Source organism: Lytechinus variegatus, chromosome 7, assembly GCF_018143015.1.
Source record: "Lytechinus variegatus isolate NC3 chromosome 7, Lvar_3.0, whole genome shotgun sequence".
NCBI classification, from domain to species: Eukaryota; Metazoa; Echinodermata; class Echinoidea; order Temnopleuroida; family Toxopneustidae; genus Lytechinus; species Lytechinus variegatus.
This window is the reverse complement of record NC_054746.1, coordinates 22,737,677-22,755,726: the sequence shown is the minus strand read 5'-3', so window position 1 is coordinate 22,755,726 and position 18,050 is coordinate 22,737,677. Positions and strand designations below refer to the sequence as shown.

The 18,050-nt window shown below is 34.8% G+C and overlaps 1 protein-coding gene across 2 annotated transcripts in view; it reads right to left on the bottom strand.

Moving 5' to 3' along the window:
- Positions 1-18,050, bottom strand: part of LOC121418779 (chromatin-remodeling ATPase INO80-like) — a 111,964-nt gene that overhangs the window by 23,271 nt on the left and 70,643 nt on the right. For both annotated transcript variants that reach the window (XM_041612881.1, XM_041612880.1), the window contains exons 29-30: positions 15,322-15,451; positions 7,787-7,987 (exon numbers count right to left, since the gene is read on the bottom strand). In XM_041612881.1, coding sequence (XP_041468815.1) covers positions 7,787-7,987; positions 15,322-15,451 — 331 coding nt within the window. The remainder of the gene's footprint in view (positions 1-7,786; positions 7,988-15,321; positions 15,452-18,050) is intronic.

Here is an 18,050-nt window from a genome sequence, read left to right as displayed (position 1 = left end):
ATAAAGGGGACAATGTAACATGCTTTACTGGGGACCTTCTCAGAGTTCAGGACGTGGGAAAATTAACAAATTCCTTTAGGAAGCCGGCCTATCACAACTGAAACCAGAAAACAAATAAAAGAGAAGACCAATCTATCTTACTTAAATTCATTTGCCGAGAATGGAAAGGCAGAAGGCGAATCAATCTCCCTCAAACGCAATGACATCTATATTAATTACAGATCATTCGCACAAAACAGTTCCTAAAGATATGAACATGCTTTCTTGAGGACGGAATCACCTCTAGAGTGCCAATGTGTTATCACAACGGTGGGAAAATTCCGAGCTTGAGCCCACTTACTAGTAGACCATATGTTAAGCAATACCTTTGCTTAGAAATAATGACGATTTAACAATAGGATCAGCCTTGTTGATTCCCATGGTAGATTTCCACCACTATTAATAACACTACCTGACTAATCGCTAGCATCACTATCGAAACTCTCTTTCATCCCTTTCAGTTTCTATTTGAGGAGAAGATAGAAAGGGGGAAACAGGTGAATGGAGAGCATACAAACTATTTGGATAGAAAAGTTTGAGAGTGCTTAGAAGATTAGTCGAAGGGGGAAAAAAGAAGCTGAGAAAACAGATTTTGTGAAGTGTGGCCATGAATGCCCCCTCAATCATGCATACAACCTACTGCTTGTACAGTGAATCAGTGCATGAAAGATGCAAGATATTTCTGGAGAACACGCAGTGGGTTGATAATGCCTAACTCTATGTCAGATTCATGAATGGAGCAAATGACTAACTGTGAAGCTGCTAAACTGGACAGTTATCATTCATGTAACTCATAACATCCTGCTGTGGTCAACTGGTACCAAAACACACAGAGCTGCAAAGAGCATTATCTTATAAATTTAGTGATTTGATATCAGAAAGCTTTCGACAAACAACATATATTGACATTTTCATCCCATCCCAAATTTCGAAAGAGGTCTAAAATAAAACTGAAAGAGTATGCAGATATTTTATTATGATCAAACAAGGTTCCAAGACCCATAATAAATACAAAATTTAAATCTCTTGGCTATTACAAAGTGTCTTTGTACAAGTTAAAGCGAAATTGATATTGAATCCTAGTGATACCACACCATTCTTGCAGGACTTGAAACTAAAGATTTGCATTTCACTCATTGCCTACCAGAACTGGGTGATCCCTGAACAAAACCAATTGGAATTGTAGAATGAAGTGGTCAACAAGTTAAACAAACTTTTTCAATTTAAACTGCAATATTAAAATGTTAAAACTCTCCAATTTAAATAAATTACCATTCATTATAAATCTGGATGGATTCAGTGTAGTATGCAGTGGGCCCTAACACTAGAGACCCATATTTCAAAGAATCCCTTAAGACTTTTATGCTGTATGAACATACACAACCAGCTTAGCCAAATAGTAGATGAATGGGATTTTAATGCTTTTTAGGAAACCAACGCAAGGAGCTGATCTGTCTTAAATGAATCCCAATAATGTGTTAATCCCTCCAATATTTACTACTTTCACTAGGATCTTATCAAGAGGTAGGCAAATATTCCCACGATCTTGTGAGGAAGTTTTTAATCCCAACTTTAGAGTGAACCAATCACCCCAGCATTAACTTTATTTCTGTAGAACCATTTTGAATGTAAAAAAATGAAGCATCAAATTTATAATTCCATTAAAACAATTTGAAACGTGCATGCACACTTTCAATTGGTAAAGTCATATTCAATTACTTTATATGGCAGACATGTATGACCATAGACTATACATGTAAAGATTACAGTGATTGGTTAACAATGGTTTGACTTTTAAAAAATCTGAGCTAGAAGGTCACACTTGTCACCTGTGTCTGTGATATGTTACAAAAATGAAGCCCCAAAAAATTGCATTCAAAAATAATTTAGTGCTTCAAAAATTGAAATATAAAGTGACCGGAAAAACCATCTTAATTTCATCCCATACACTTATGTGTACTATTTAGGCGTCTTATAGACGCCTATTTACAAAATCGGGGTTTGCCTTGCAGTTTTAGCTTTTCATTCTCAATAGTGGTTGTTTTCAGGGTTTATTAGTTCTAATACATGCACTTTTACACATTTTTCATCTTTGTTTGAGAATATTTTAAATCGGCTGCTCACAAAGTTAAACAATACCTTTAACTGGGCTAGTTTGCATTGAATGACATATGCTCCAATCATTATACTAGGGATCACTGCCATCCATTAAAAATAATTTTGTGTTGTTCTATTGCCAGATCAGTCTTGTTTACTTTCTCTAATCTTGTCTCATTTTTAAACATACTAACTGGATGATTTTTACCATTATTTTCAGTATAAATAAGTCTTTAACTTCATGTTGGTAAGAGTATCACATGGGAGAGAGACTTTTGCATTAAAATGTTAAGTCACTAACAGGACTACCCCTTTTACAACATGAGAGGCTGTCCAATGTAGTTTGTTTTAAATCTTGGCAAATTGCTCTTATCTTTGAAATTGAATTTGGGACTTTGACAAATTTGTCTTGGGTTTAGTTTTTGGCACTGAATTCACTTAATTTCAAATGCATTCATACATTTTGTATCACTAAAACAGTGACATGAACAAAGAAATAAAATTAAAGTAAATATCTACATTTAGTTCTAGGAACTGAGCATGAGCATGAGGCACTCAATATTTAGGCATTTTTTTTTACCAATTTTAATCATATATATATATATTTTTATTTTATTTTGGGGACTAAAGTAGGTAAAATCATAAAGCTAGGCAGATGTTAGAAATGATCAATTTCACTTTTATAAATAAATTTGATTACTTTGACTCATCGTATGAAAATATAATACCCCCCCCCAAAAAAAAAAAAAAAAATTATAAGCTTTCCCATAATTCTCACAAATTTACTGAGGAATCCTTTCAGGAATTTGAGTAATGATATATGTGGGAGTCAATAACTTTCATAAACAAAAAACTAAATTTCCTTATGAAATCATATGAAAGTACTTTAGCACCGTCTAAACTGTAGCATATGAAAAGTAATCATATCTGAATAAATTATGTGATATCTAATTCTCCATGCTTGAATGATGGATTACAATCGTGTACAATCATATGGAAAAGTGACCATCTGTTTAAGACATTTCTAGCTCTATTTCAAGGTTGTTATGACGCTGATTGACACATGCATTTCCAATTGATAGGCAGAACATTAGCTTGTCTTATAACAGAACTTGAAGTGTCCTACAAATGAAGACACAATGAAGTAAGCTTAATCATGGATAAGTCTGGAACCGAATGTTGAATGCTCTACAACTAGAACATCAATAGTGAGCCAATTCCATGTAAATTGGATGGGAGCACATAAAATAGAGATAGCCAGAGATCAGATGATGCAAATTTAGGTTTTCTAAATGTTGACAGATGTAGATATCATTGGCAGGATACCACAAATAACGGAGTGACAGTTTGTTATGAATCTCTACTCACATTCCATGCCTGCTAGCAGAGGTCTCAATGTGCCTAGTTATTCCCCTTTCGGCAAGCTCGGAAATGAGATGATTGGCTTTTGATCTATGAAACCTCCTAGGTAATTCATACTGGTTACACGCTAAAGATTCACAACCTAATAACATCTCATAGTTTATCATTTGAATCTCTTACGTCAAAACCTTTCGATTTTCTTGCTTTGGTCGATTAATAATGAATATATTAGAGAGGACAAGGATGTCAGAGCCATGCAGGTAAACATATCATGAAAAAAAACCACAATTTTGAATTTTTTCAATCATAATGAATGGCAGATCTATGGCCCCAAAGTGAACATCTTAAACAACAAACCTGAGTAATCAAAAGATAGGAGAAAAAATCACACAAAAAAATTCAAGATGATTAAAGCAGGAGTAAAACTATTTTGCCTGTATGGACGTCTTTTTTCCATATTTTTACTCAGACCCGTTTGTATCAAACCCAATATAACATGGACATTTTAGGGCCAAATAATTTTTAGTCCCCAGATATTTTAATCTTAATCTTAGCCCCCCCCCCCACAAAAGGTATCACACCTTCATAAGAAGGAAAAAAAATTATAGCTCTAAAGGATATAAGGATTCTTTTCCCCATTGCAATGTAGACAAAAGAAAGTAAAGTTAATCATCAATAGCAATACATAAATTCATAAAAATTGAAATATTGTATAATTCAAACAATTACAAACAAAAGAAATAGTGAGTGACATCATCGACTCTCTCATTTGGATGTAACTTGTTCGTTCATATAACTATTTTGTTAAAAATAAGCGAAACTTTGAAATGTCATAACTTTCTTATTTTACATCCGATTTTGATGAAATTTTCAGCATTGTGCTTGTCTGATTTTTTTCTACTGATTCAAATAAAAAATTTTCTGAGGTGGACTTGACCTTTAAACAAACATACACATGACAAAAATAAATTCACAATTTTCAAAGCTGGCTTTATCGTAAGTATTTGAAGGCTTCCACTCTTAAATGTTATCTATTGACATGTATTGATTGTGGATAAAAAAAGGATGAGTCGGCCCCATTCCATAGTGTCTGTTGGTGGAATACAACCATACCCCTTTTTTTGCTGGGAGGAGGGATAAATCATATCTTCTGAATCTGTCGTTAGCATTCTGTCTGTGCAATTTACTGGATTTTTTTTCCAAGGAAATATTTCTGGTGTTCGTATCTACAATCTCTTCTCTTTTTTTTTTGGGGGGGGGGGCGGTGGTGGATGGGGAAGACAAACAGACAAACAGACATGGAAAGAAATAGAGAGACATGGAGAGATGGAAAGAGATGTGGAAATAGATATAAAGAGCACTCCTCTTCCGCACCTATTCCAACCTGGCACGAGAAGCTTTTTGGTAAATAGCTATTTATCATCTACGATTAGACAGGCTCCACGAATAATGCAATACTCATTAACATTTCACTTAGACACTATTCATAATTAATGATCATACATCACCAAGTTCTTGAGTTTGCTTGCAGGCACCCCACGCCAGTGGTGGAAGGTGCAACAACACAATTTGCACAATGGTGACAAATAAAGAAAAACACAACTAGAATTAGAAATGTATGTCTTTGTCACACAAGCTGCAGCTCTACTGGCATCCATTACTACGTAATACTACTACTTTATAATGCTAACTTTGTTTCTTTGTAAAGAAGCTTGCTAAAAATTATCTGAATGTTGTAGAATATCTTGGTCATTTTATAGTGTTGTAGATTGTAATAAAATTGAATGAGAGAATATTGAGGGGAAGGTAGTAAAAAAGTCAGAAGAAAAATAACAATAAGAAAAGCAAGTAGAAGATGATAAAGAATAAGTAGACAGGACACGATTAGTTAGCATGATTTTTTAAAAAAATGCTTTGGTGTGAAAAAAATCATACAGAAGGCAATATGCATAGATCAGGAGTTAAGACCTTTGTCCAGTGAACTCTTCATTCTGAGTTTACCTGTATTTTAGTGTAATATACTGTACAGACCCAAAATAATGAAAATCTATTATTAAATTTTCCAAGTTTTCATGCAGAACCCGTTTAGAGAGGGACATAGGGGAAAATGCTATGGTGGATACACAGGTGAAACACATAATGTTTCAGAGTGTATTAACAAAAGGAAAAGGCAAAATCTTTTTTCTTTTTAAAAATTTCTTCTATTATCATATGACTGTAAATAACTGTCCATAGATTTAGGTTCCCTTCCATAATGATATAGACCTTCATTAGTAGATATTATGTAACATTCAGCCATGACCCACCTGCCCCACTCCCCTCAAACCAAAAGCATGGCCATTGATCAATCAATCTCATTACTACCTACTGGACGACACCTATTGCATAATAAGTAATTTGCACTTTCAAGATCAATTCTACAAATTCACTTCCGCAAGATCAACGCAGTGGTCAGCAATGTATTTTATTTCTCACAGTAGTCAGCAATATCACTTCTCACTGCAGTCAGTGAAATATATTTTATTAGAGCCCGAAGACAAAAATCCAGGGACCGTTAAAACTGTTACGCGAGGCGGTGTATAAAGGAGTGAATGAAATCGTGAAGTGGCATGGGCATCATTTGTAATAATAGCTAATACAAGATTGCATGTAGTTAACGGGAAGCGATCATTGATTACGTAATCTGAAAGAGATCTTAAATGAGAACAAACAAAAAATAAAATCATAATAATCTTGATCTCATTCAATGAATAACTTCTAGCTGCAAAGATAATACATTGCAAAAGGTTCTCTAGAATATATCTCAATAATATTTGACCGTACATGTGATTGTCGATTCCGGTAGTTGAAGATCAAACTTTCTGTGAATGGCTAGTTTAAAGGGGAAGTTCACCCTGAAGAAAACTTTGTTGTAAAAATAGCAGAAAAAATAGTAAAAAATATTGGTGAAGGTTTGAGGAAAATCCGTTAAAGAGTAAGAAAATTATTAGAGTTCAAAATTTTGGATTTGTGACGTCATAAACGAGCAGCTGCCCCATGTGTTATGTAATATAAAATGTATGAATTTCAAATTTGGTATGGTTCCTGATGACTTAATTTTGTTTTCTTTTCATGATCGGGTGTGAAACGATTTGTCTATTGATATACAAAAGTTACAGTGAAAAATATTTTCAATTTTCTGAGAAAATGACATTTCATTGACTTTTTACCATTCGCTATGTAGGGATGCTGCTCGCATATGACGTCACAAATCAAATAATTGAAATTCTAATAACTTTTTAATTATTTGATGAATTTTTCTCAAACCTTCGGCAATATTTTTTATTATTTTTTCTGCTATTTTTACAATAAACTTTTTGTCAGGGTGAACTTCCCCTTTAAGCAAGAATGCATTTTGGTGCCAACGCACCTATAGAACAAAGGCAAACCCCCAAAATATATGCTAAGAAACAAAATAGAGAAGTAAAGAAGGGCAAAAAAATGAAAGAAAGTAATATTTACTATTCTTTTCATTTCCCTGAATAAAATACTAGGATAAAATTCAAAATGATTGAATATAAAGTATCATGTGAGCTAATACAGATTTTGAGATTTCGGGGTGTTTTTTTTTCTTGTAATGACTGCAGCAAATGTTCCTCCTCTCTTTGGTGGGTGTAAATGCATTTCTATCAAGTATTCTTTCTTGTGTGAAACTGCTGCTCATGTTGTAGTGTCAATTTGAGGCTCGTGAAAGAAGAACTGTGGCCAGCCCGAGGGCAGTCAACAGGAGCGTTGGGGTCAGGCTTGATTGTAAATGTCAACAGTAGACTACCTGAGCCAACGCTTCTTCAATCAGCCATTTACTCACCTTATTACCTCACCTAGCCACTTATTTGGCTAAGGTGTGTTCACATAGACTATACAATCATTTGATGCCTGCACATGAAATAGTTTGCACCCACTAATATAGATGTAAATTGAAAACCATGTTGAATAACAACATGAAACTGAACAGATGATGCACTTAAAAGAAATAACAAACCTAACAAAAACATGCAGAATTCAGCAGCAGTTCAATACTTAAGTAATGCCACAACTCTAGTATTATCAGAAAAGAACGATTAGTCTTCTACAATTTTCAGCAAATTTGGAATTTAACATTTTATTTCACGACAGTTTAGAACAATGAATTTAACCCCAAACCTAGACTAAACATAAGCTAACCACAACTAAAGATTGAATCCCATACTAAAAAATGAAGCAAAAAACATTGGGTCTAAGACAGAAAAGACCAGAATGTTTTACTCACCAACCAAATTGAAGCCATATGCAGCATAGGCAGCCGCAGTTCCTGCTACAGCCCCTGCTCTCGCTCCAGCCATAGCTGCTGCAGCTATTCCTTTCCCTCTTCTACCGATCCTCTGACTACTCTTCTTGGATACTCCTGGGGTCTGCTTGGCCCTTGTGCCTCGACCTACCCCAACACGAGATTTACCAGCAGGGGAGTATTCTAGAAAGAAGGAAAAATGTTGAAGATGTACTTATTAAAATCAAGAAGTTATACTCCTTGGATAATACTAACAACCTCACATTGGTAAGCAAATGAAATATCTAACTGTTCCTCAAAGACACACCTTGAAATTCTGTAAGCATAGAAATTAAATAAAAATGTGTTAATTTTTTTCACACCTTAAAAGACAAGTCCACCCCAACAAAAAATTGATTTGAATATAAAGAGAAAAATCCAACAAGCACAGCAATGAAAATGTCATCAAAATCGGATGTAAAATAAAGTTGATATTTTTAAAGTTTCGCTTAATTTCACAAAACATTATATGCTCATCCTGGTTGGTATGCAAATGAGGAGAGTGATGACGTCATCCACTAACAATTTCTTTTGCATTTTATTATATAAAATATTCTAATTATCTCCTCATTGTCAAGTGAAACAGTGATTAATTCTTCCCTGAACATGTGGAATTAGCATTGTTTAATTCCATATGATTCAATAAAGTCAGTCCCTATGGTCAAAATCTGTAAAAAATAAAATATCGTAAAATTCAAACAATAAAAAACAAAAGAAATAGTGATGGACATCATCTACTGACTCATTTGCATGTCACTGATTTGTGCATATCACTGTTTTGTGAAAAATAAGCGAAACTTTAAAATGCCATAACTTTCTTATTGTACATCCGATTTTGATGAAATTTTTAGTGTGTTATGCTAGTTTGATTTTTCTCTATTTATTCGAATCAACATCTTGATGGGGTTTGACTTGACCTTTAACTCGGTTCAGAGAAACAATTGAACTTTACAGAAATCACATGTCAAATAAAATCTGTTTGAAGCTTTATCATTATGAAAATCTGAAGAGATGAATGAAATATGAGAGGAAAACTCTAGTTATTTCTTTTTGCCTATAGGGCAAACCATATCTTACTACTACTTAAGTGATCATACAACTGATTCATATCCCTCTATGCCAAGTACCAACTTCCAATAAGTACTTTGAAAAGTAATATTGTAGTAATCACTTTCTCTCTTTTATACAATTCTAATTAACTTCCATTTATGCAGGACCTTATACAGTCACTTCAGGAATTATGAATAAAACACTGCACGTCATCCATTCTTAATAACAGATACAACTAAGATGCATTTACGTGAAATAAAATGAATTTGATCAATATATCAGCCTCGACAATTCCTTCAAACCATAGCAAAGCAAGTAACGAATTGGAAACATATTACTCCTCTTAGCAACATCAATTAATATAAACAAAATCATATTACACATTTATGCTGTTTGCAGCGCTATATTTATGAACTGTACATCAGTGCCACAGTTCAGTTGTCCTTGCTATTATTATGCACATCCATTGTCCCTGTAGCTCATGAAAACACAATGACGGTACCAGCAAAACATGAATACATAATGCAAAACAAAATGAAATTGCACTGATTTCATATTTCTGTCCAAATATCAGTTTCCTATTAAAATGTCACACACTGAACCAATCAAGTAATCATAAACACATGGTTTCAGACAAATTGATGATGTCAGGGAATATTAGAAATCGGTTTGAATAGTGGTTGTTAAAAGGCAATTTTGCTTTATCATACATATCTTTATTGTAACAAAAATACTTTCCTCTATTAAGCACTACTCATTTTTTTTCAAAAAGTTGTCATACCATATCACTGCCCACACCAAAAAATAAAAATAAAGTCCCTCATTTTGTATTTAGCACTTAACCTTAAATTATTTTATGAAATATTACAATAATAAGCATCAGACTGAACACAGTGCTATCTAAGTAAGATATGGAATTCTTTTTCATGAAGTGACATGTTTATAATTTCACTTCTTAAACACACAGAGCTAAAAGACCACACCCATGCAAAAGATATGTGTAAATTACATCTGTATATATGTGTATAATGGGTCCACAGAGGTGATTGGTCAAAATCTCCTGATATCGACTGCAAATTTTATGATTAGCCTATTTCTCTCTATGGCCCTCTTCAAAACACTGTTTCCACATCAAATGCACTAAAAAAATGATACATAATTGTATCTGATTGGATGAGTTTGTTACTCAAATTTTCATTCAAAAATTTTTTTTCTTTCAAAACCCCTAAATGCAGTCCCCAATGTGATACCAGTTACACCTTACTGCTCATTATCTGAATTATCAGGTTATAAATAGGTTTTTATCTAATATTGCTTGACAATGATTTATTGCCAGTGACTAGTTATATTAAACATACTAGCTCATCTAGAGAGCATTTCATGAAATAGATAGTGATATGAACTGTTATAAGCTACTGAAATCCTTGCATCTGATTGGCTGAGAGCAAATAAGTCAATGAAAATCACTGATAAAACTCTTCATGAAATGCTCCCCTTAATGTAGTGTAAAGGAGAGAGAAATGGGATACACTCATATTGAAGTATAGCATGGGATGACAAACATTTTTTTCTATTTGTTTGGTGTGAAAAAATTGATGTCCTCTATAAAAAAAAACTATTTTCGTAACAAAATAAAGAAACACTTGCATAATTTTGTTATAGTAGAACATATAACATACACATAAAAAACGGTGTTCAATGTAATTTTCTTCTCGTTTTAATTGTAAAACTGCAATTGAGCAATGTAGTGTTGTTTATCATGGAAGAGAAATGTTACATATTACATCATAACCCTCCAAACACTGGAAACCGTTCTACTGAATTCAGAAAGCAAGAAAATACATCCAATAACAATAAATGTCTAATTCTAAAACAAATATGATTGTGCTGATGCTGACTCAGAGCTCTTGAGTGCCTCGTTACTACGATACGGAGTTGGCAGGCATAGCCATCCTTCAATAAAACATATTAAGACACACATTAGCACTGATGAATGACATAGATTAAGATGATGGAGAATGAGCAACCTCAATTCACAGAAACTCTCAAGTGTTGTGAATGACACAAGAGAATCTTCTTCATCTACAAAACTCAAGGTGCAAAGGAAAGGAAACAAGGACGGAAAGTGACAGAGAGGAAAAAGAGAAAGTGAGACGGATAGAGAGATAGAAAGAAAGGAAGAGAGATACAGAGATACAAATTATGCACTTATTTAAATCCAAATATAAAGGAAAATTAGATATTATACAAAAAGGGGAAAATAGGCAAAAGGAATGGGAAAAAAGGTGTGGTGATTTGGGGTTGATGAACAAATAGATATGGAGACAGCGAGTCAAAAGAAAGCTGAAGAACTGAAAAATAAAAAAAAAGGAAAAAGGTGAAAAAAGGGGGAAAGAGAGAGTGAAAACAAGAGAGTCACAGAAGATTTGATCTTCGACTACCAGAATCGACAATCACATGTACGGTCAAATCAATAGTGACCGATTCAGGAGGGTAACGCGAAAAAAGGCACAATTCACGAGGATAAGCAACAATTTCACTCTCCTGAAAGCATTACGCAAACCAATTCCCTGAAAGTCCAATTTGATCTTATTGCTTTTCACTAACCGGCAGTGATAAAATGCTATCCTGTAGAGAGGGCACTGGCCACTACGAGCCATTTTCACCTTCATTGAGAGGATATGATGGTTCTGAGAAAAGAGCGGGGGCAAGGCTCTGAATAAAAAATCCCACAAGATGAACTAAGCAGGATGTAGGTCACGCGAAATAACATTCGACCAGGAACCACGTCCACTTCTAGGTAGGAAGGATGCAAACGGTTTTCAAGAGTATTTTTCAGGAGAAATGCCAATGAAATGATACTTCCTTTAACAGATTAATCAAATATTCTTGTCATAATGAATGGATATTAGAATGTCAATTAATTAAATGTCAATGATAATAGTAGAATTTATCTGCATTTACAAAGTTTGTAATGTAGTTAAAATGATGTATCTCGCTTTTTTAAAAAATATTTTCCAATATCAATCTTTTCTTCAGACCAATGTCCTGTCATTCCATCTTTATCTCTTTTAACTATCAATCGGCAACTTTTTTTTAACAAAATCCTCTAAAGAACTTGAGAAAAGAAAATATTCAGCCAAAGCTTCAAAATACATTGAAAAAATCATTTCTGGCAAAACCATGATAATTTATTGAATTGTCACAGATTTGATTAATTCCTTTTTTAATAATACCACTCTACCTTACTCCCATCTTTCCTTACTTAAATGAAGGTTGATTTTTTATACATATAGTACATCTCTCTCTCTCTCTTTCTCTTTCCTTGCAAGCTTTCCTTTCAAGCTGGTATCACCCCATGAAAAGCTGGCAGATCATTGGAGAATGCGGGGCATTCCAACGACGTGAACTCCACAGACCCTGGCCGCCTGCAACCGCATAGCTCTGCTCCCGTCGAAAAAAAGGAACAGAATAGATAGGAAAAAGGAGGCAGAAATATTTCCCATTATGATTTAAGGGATGTTTGGATGAAGAGGACTGCACAGCAAGCCAACAACCCTGGATGCGCTCTTCCAATTGTGTGGGCCAGAAATCCTTCCCATTTCTGCATCATTTCTTTTTCCCTCTCTGCTCAGCATGGCATTTTTCCCCTTTCCCCCATACTCGTCATAACATAGAGGTGTAAGCTTTCAAGAAGAGTTAAACTTTACCGTTGTGATGACTGCACTCTACTCAATATGCCAACATTTGTTTGTTATTGTTGTTGTATCACTTTCCTTGCCATACATATCCCAGTTTCAAGATATGATTTTAATCTAAACTTCTAAAGTTTCATTATTGTAGGATTTTAAAGAAACATTCTATATCAATAAAATAATCCAATCTCAATAATGTATCCAATTAATCTTCACCTTTTTTTCTTCATATCAATCCTTGTCAATGCCTGACTTTGTACAGGATAACACTCATCCCATAACAAGTCAATCACGTATTGAGCAATAAAACACGATAACTACAAGATATGGAAAAATATAAAATCTTATATTATAATTACATCAAGAAGTTTGATGGTTTGATGGTGATTACCATGTAGGAAATCATTTTATTTTTAATGTATATAGGAGGGGGGGGGGGGGTGGGTCACTATTTTTCCCATACAATGCAACCCTTTTTTTCATTCTGCATATAATGCCAAGTGAAAATGGATATTCTCCAATGAGTTGTAAGTCATGGCCATGATCTCTAACATAGGCTTTTTTTTCAGTCTTGAAACCAAGTATAACATTTTTATACCATACGGATCATAAATAAAATTTCAAGAAGATTAAAACACTATCTGCATTATAATGGAAATAAATTCAAGATGAAAGCACTTGAGGCAATCCCCCTCCCCCCCCAAAAAAAAAAAATGAGACATCAGAGCCATGCAAAAAATTAGTTACAATTAAAAAAATGAAAATAAAAATTGCAGCTTGTTGCTCTTGATTTGCAATGAGATAAAGTTATCCACATTTGTACAACTAATTCATCTTCATAGCCCCTGTAACATTGAAGACATACAATTGATATTTACTATCTATTGTAACTTGTTTGTGTACGGTATACCATTGTATCATACAATTGATCGTATCTTCTCATGTTACCGGACCCCGATATAGTAATCTGAAGTACTATGGTGAATAGTTTCATATCTACTGTAGATTACTGGAGCCCTGTTACACTGATCATTGTTGCCATAGATATTGTGCTAACAGCAAATAATCTGACATGACTTTAGAAGCTTGTAAGGTTATATTTTTAAGTTGTTGTTTATATTCTTTTGTGAAACAGGACTCTGGCTTACGAATGTATTTTCTGAAAATTACCACTATAATTCTCCTTACGACCTTCATAATTGCATGAAACCAAAATAATCAATGTATCATTGGTTCATGATCTCCCGAGTTCCTAGTGTAGCAGGGGGAGGGGGTTAAGTTAGTCATTTTAAACAATGAGGAATTGAAAGAAATGAGTGTGTAAAGGCAACAAATTCATTTTGCTCACAGATCCTTGCTATTTTAACAATTACAGTAAATTACCTAGAATAACAATGACTTTGAGCAACATGTTATCACAATGCCTTTTATCATAATGAACTACAAAGCAAGATTGGTAAGCAGTAGTCCTGCTTGGATACTCAAACCCAAAGCTACAATAATCAATCATCATTTTATCTATCCACTTCCGTTCACACTCTTCTCACATGTTTTATATTAAACTCCATCCTCAATCAAATTACACCCCCACTTATTGATATTTAATTCCTAATTTCTAAGAATCGCCCACACATTCTATAATCATAAGAGAGTTAATTAGGAGCTTACTCAGTCATCCATTTGATATATCGCCAAATAGGATATATCACTTAATGATGTACGCTGCAATCTATTGATACATCGGAACAACTCCACACATTCCAGAAAAGGAATTGACATTATAAGCAATATGTACCTTTCATTATACATGTAATCACATGATATGACCTTCACAAACATGATGAATTTTGGCTTTACATAAAGAATACTTCCAAAACAGTTCCCTGAATTACCCTAAACTAGCATCGTCATATCCATCACGACCCATAATTACATGTAAGATCCGTTATTATAGAGTACCGAAGCGATGACGTCAGTTGCCATGGTGTCATAGCGGTCTGGTTCTAAACAAATGAACCCGGGGACCGTTTCATAAAGCTGTTCGTAAGTTAGGACCGACTTTAAGAACAACTGGTGATCCGTTCTTTCACGCTAAACCATCAACACTTTATTACACCATTTACCACAAGAGAGGATCACCAGTCATTCTTAAAGTTGCTTTGAACTCACGAATAGTTTGATGAGAAGGCGCCCAGTTATGACTCTAAAAAAGATGGTAACAACCAGGGAAAAAACACCAGGGCAAAACATATCACCATTTTTGCAAAAAAAAGGGACTCAGTTTAGAACCAGCCGATTCGTTGTAATGACATCATGACGTCACACTTGATTACTCTACTCCTTTTAAACCATATTGAAGATAAAGGTCTTATTTCTCTGAGATTAACAAGATGGCTCATCTTAAAGGATTGCAATTATGTATCTTAATGTTGTTATGGAGAAGATAAATCAATTTCTTTGTTTACTACTTTTATTGTCTATCTAATTCTAGGAATATTTTTGTTATGATCCACTGCGACACTATGCATTGGCAAAAGTTCTTTTGTTTATATTTACCATTGTCCACCCAGGTGTAACTAAGCTAACTATGCTGCAGCACTAGTCACTTTGGCAGCTCTGCTCCAACTGGGGATATACTGTTTAATGATGTTTACTAGCAGTGTTTACTATTACTATTGATAGTATTGTGTGAAGTAGTTAACAGCATTGTACCACAAGGAGTTTTAAACTTACCATCACCCTCTATTGACTGGCTTGGGGAGGATTCATCAACGATGATAAGACCATCGTTACTGTTTTCATCCTGAGGAACTGGGGTTAAGGATAAGGAATGGGCGTGGTTGCTCTCGCTACCAACAGATACCTGAAAAGACATGGTAGAACAAGATGGAGAAAATCTTCAATAAATGCATATATTGAGAATGATGAGATATGGCTGCTTAAGCTAGCTCTTGAAACAGTCAATGAAGCAAAAAGATATGCACCATTTAATTGTTACAAATCTTCACTTTGTCATTTGGGTTTGATATGGTAAAGACATGAACCAAAGACTTTGTGGGTCAGCATTTAGAGAGAAAAAAGGGAGCTTTCTCAAAGTTTAGAAGTAGAAATATTCATTCATAGATGCATCACTACATTCAAAATTCAGAGCACAATTTCAATGCTGATGACACCACATTCACGATGGGAGAATAATGAGCCTGATTTTCCACTTGGGAGTTGAATCGATGACTGGGTAAAAGATGGAGGGATGCAGGATAGCGGCACTAATACGGCCATTAGCACAAATGAAACATGAATGAGCCTTTGATAAATGAGACATGTTCATTCAGCTGAAGTCGATTATTAGAACGATGATGGCCCTTCTAGTTCATTGTCTGCTATTTATTCTGACTTTAAATTTAGTTCAACACACACTCTGAATTCTACAAATTATGCAAATCTCACCACCATCCATTCCTAACCACACATGAAAGAAAATTATAAGTTTTGAAGAAAAGAAAGAATAAGGAATAAACGTGATGGCTTTTATATACAAAACGCATTGTGGCTTTATATTGCCCGAGTGTAAAATGTGCTCTGCATCTCATTCTAGTTAGAAATGACGAGGTGGTATTTGCCATTTTTTCGTTGTTGTCATGATATTGACGAAGAAATACACAGAGAGGCAGCGCACACGCTGGAGAAGGAAAAACTGTTCATATCGATCCTGAATTTTCATTTTCAATAGTTCTTGTACAAAGGAGACTTTTTTTTCTTTCGTCAAATGATTGATTGCCTCAAACCTTACACCAATCAAATCTCAGGAATGCAGAGAGACAGTCCCACTAAATCAATTTCATGTTTGCAACCCATGCATATCACTGCAGTTACGCCAAGAACGAAACGGAAGACGGGAGCGCGTGAGAGGAGCAGAGCAGCAAGGACGTACTTGAATGCTCAGAGGCGCGCCAATTCGTGACAAGCATTCACGATTTGATGTGGTAATAAACATAGCGGAGTTGACTCTTGACGCAAGATGGATGAGAACGGAAGGGCCTGGGTAAGAGGCTGGGTGAGAGAGGAAGAAAGAGAGAGCCATCATTCAGCCTTGATTGCTAGGGTAAACAGAATGTGAGACTACAACATTCAAGATCTTACTCCAGACACAAACGATAAAAGTAAATCATCTGCTACACCCTGTTTGAAGAGAGAAAAATGGTGGTGGGGAGAGAAGTGCTGACATTTTTTTTTCCTTGATTCTTTCTCAATTCTTTGTTTATTAAAAAGTATCTTGCACACTGCACACACTGTAGAGATAGAAAACTGAGCGGACACTTCCTCAGACCAACACCACAGCATTCAAATATCTACTTGATTCCAAGAACGAGTACACCTACTCTCACTGCACCCAACAATAGATATGGTGTTCATTACCCTTTAGTTTTACCATATTTCTATCAAACATTAAAGAGAAATTCCAGTAGTTGCAGTAAACACTGATTTCATGAGAAAGTCTGTAAAACAAGGCTTAGTTGTCAGTATATCATCGAGGATCTAGATCTGGTACAGTTACATTAACTGAACTTTTTGAAATCTTGAAATCTACGCTGAAAAATGTTCACACCGAAGATCCCCAACACAGATAAGCGCACGTGGGACAATGTATAATTATTGCTTAGGGCGTCGGGCCCGACGCCCTACCCGATTCCTGTGCTTATTTGCTGATTTCTCAGCAATTACACAATTTCTTCCAGAATTCTTTGGCACATGCGTTTTATTTATACAAACAGACACTTTGGTGGTCATTTCATTGGATTCTGTACGAACTCATTTTGATATCGTTACCAAAACTAGCATTTACCTTTAATATGTGATGGTGATAGGTTTTAAAACGTGTTAAATGGTCCCTCAGATGGATCTGTGTCACTTTGCTTCTGATTTTGAGAGATCACTTGCTGAAACCTATGACAGAGATCACTTTGTACCATATCATGTAGGGATTTCAAACAAAATTTTATATAACTTTGTACAAGGAATATCTGCTTCGATAAAAGTGGAGATCTTACTAGTTTGGTATTGAGGTAAGAAATATCAGTCATTGCATTTTAGGTCTTAAGCCCGCTTTAAAAGTTATTTGTGCAAGTGATCAACATTTACCAGAGAAAATGCCACACCCACTCTTCTTGCTCTGAAATGGATCCAAAGAAAAATTACCAGCCTTCTAGCATGTGACTATGGACCCTCATAATAAAGAAACAATTGAAACTTCAATCTAACAAATAACGTTTCATACTTTTGTGGAAAAACACATCGTGTCTTAGAAACCAATCTCATGCATAGCCAGACAAGAAGTACGTTTCTACAGCAACAGAAACATGAATGCCTTCCATCCAGACAAACATTAACAACTCCGGTGACATTAAAGTACATCTTGTTTGCTCATGATGGAGATGAATTATCACATCCATGTTCCATGTTTA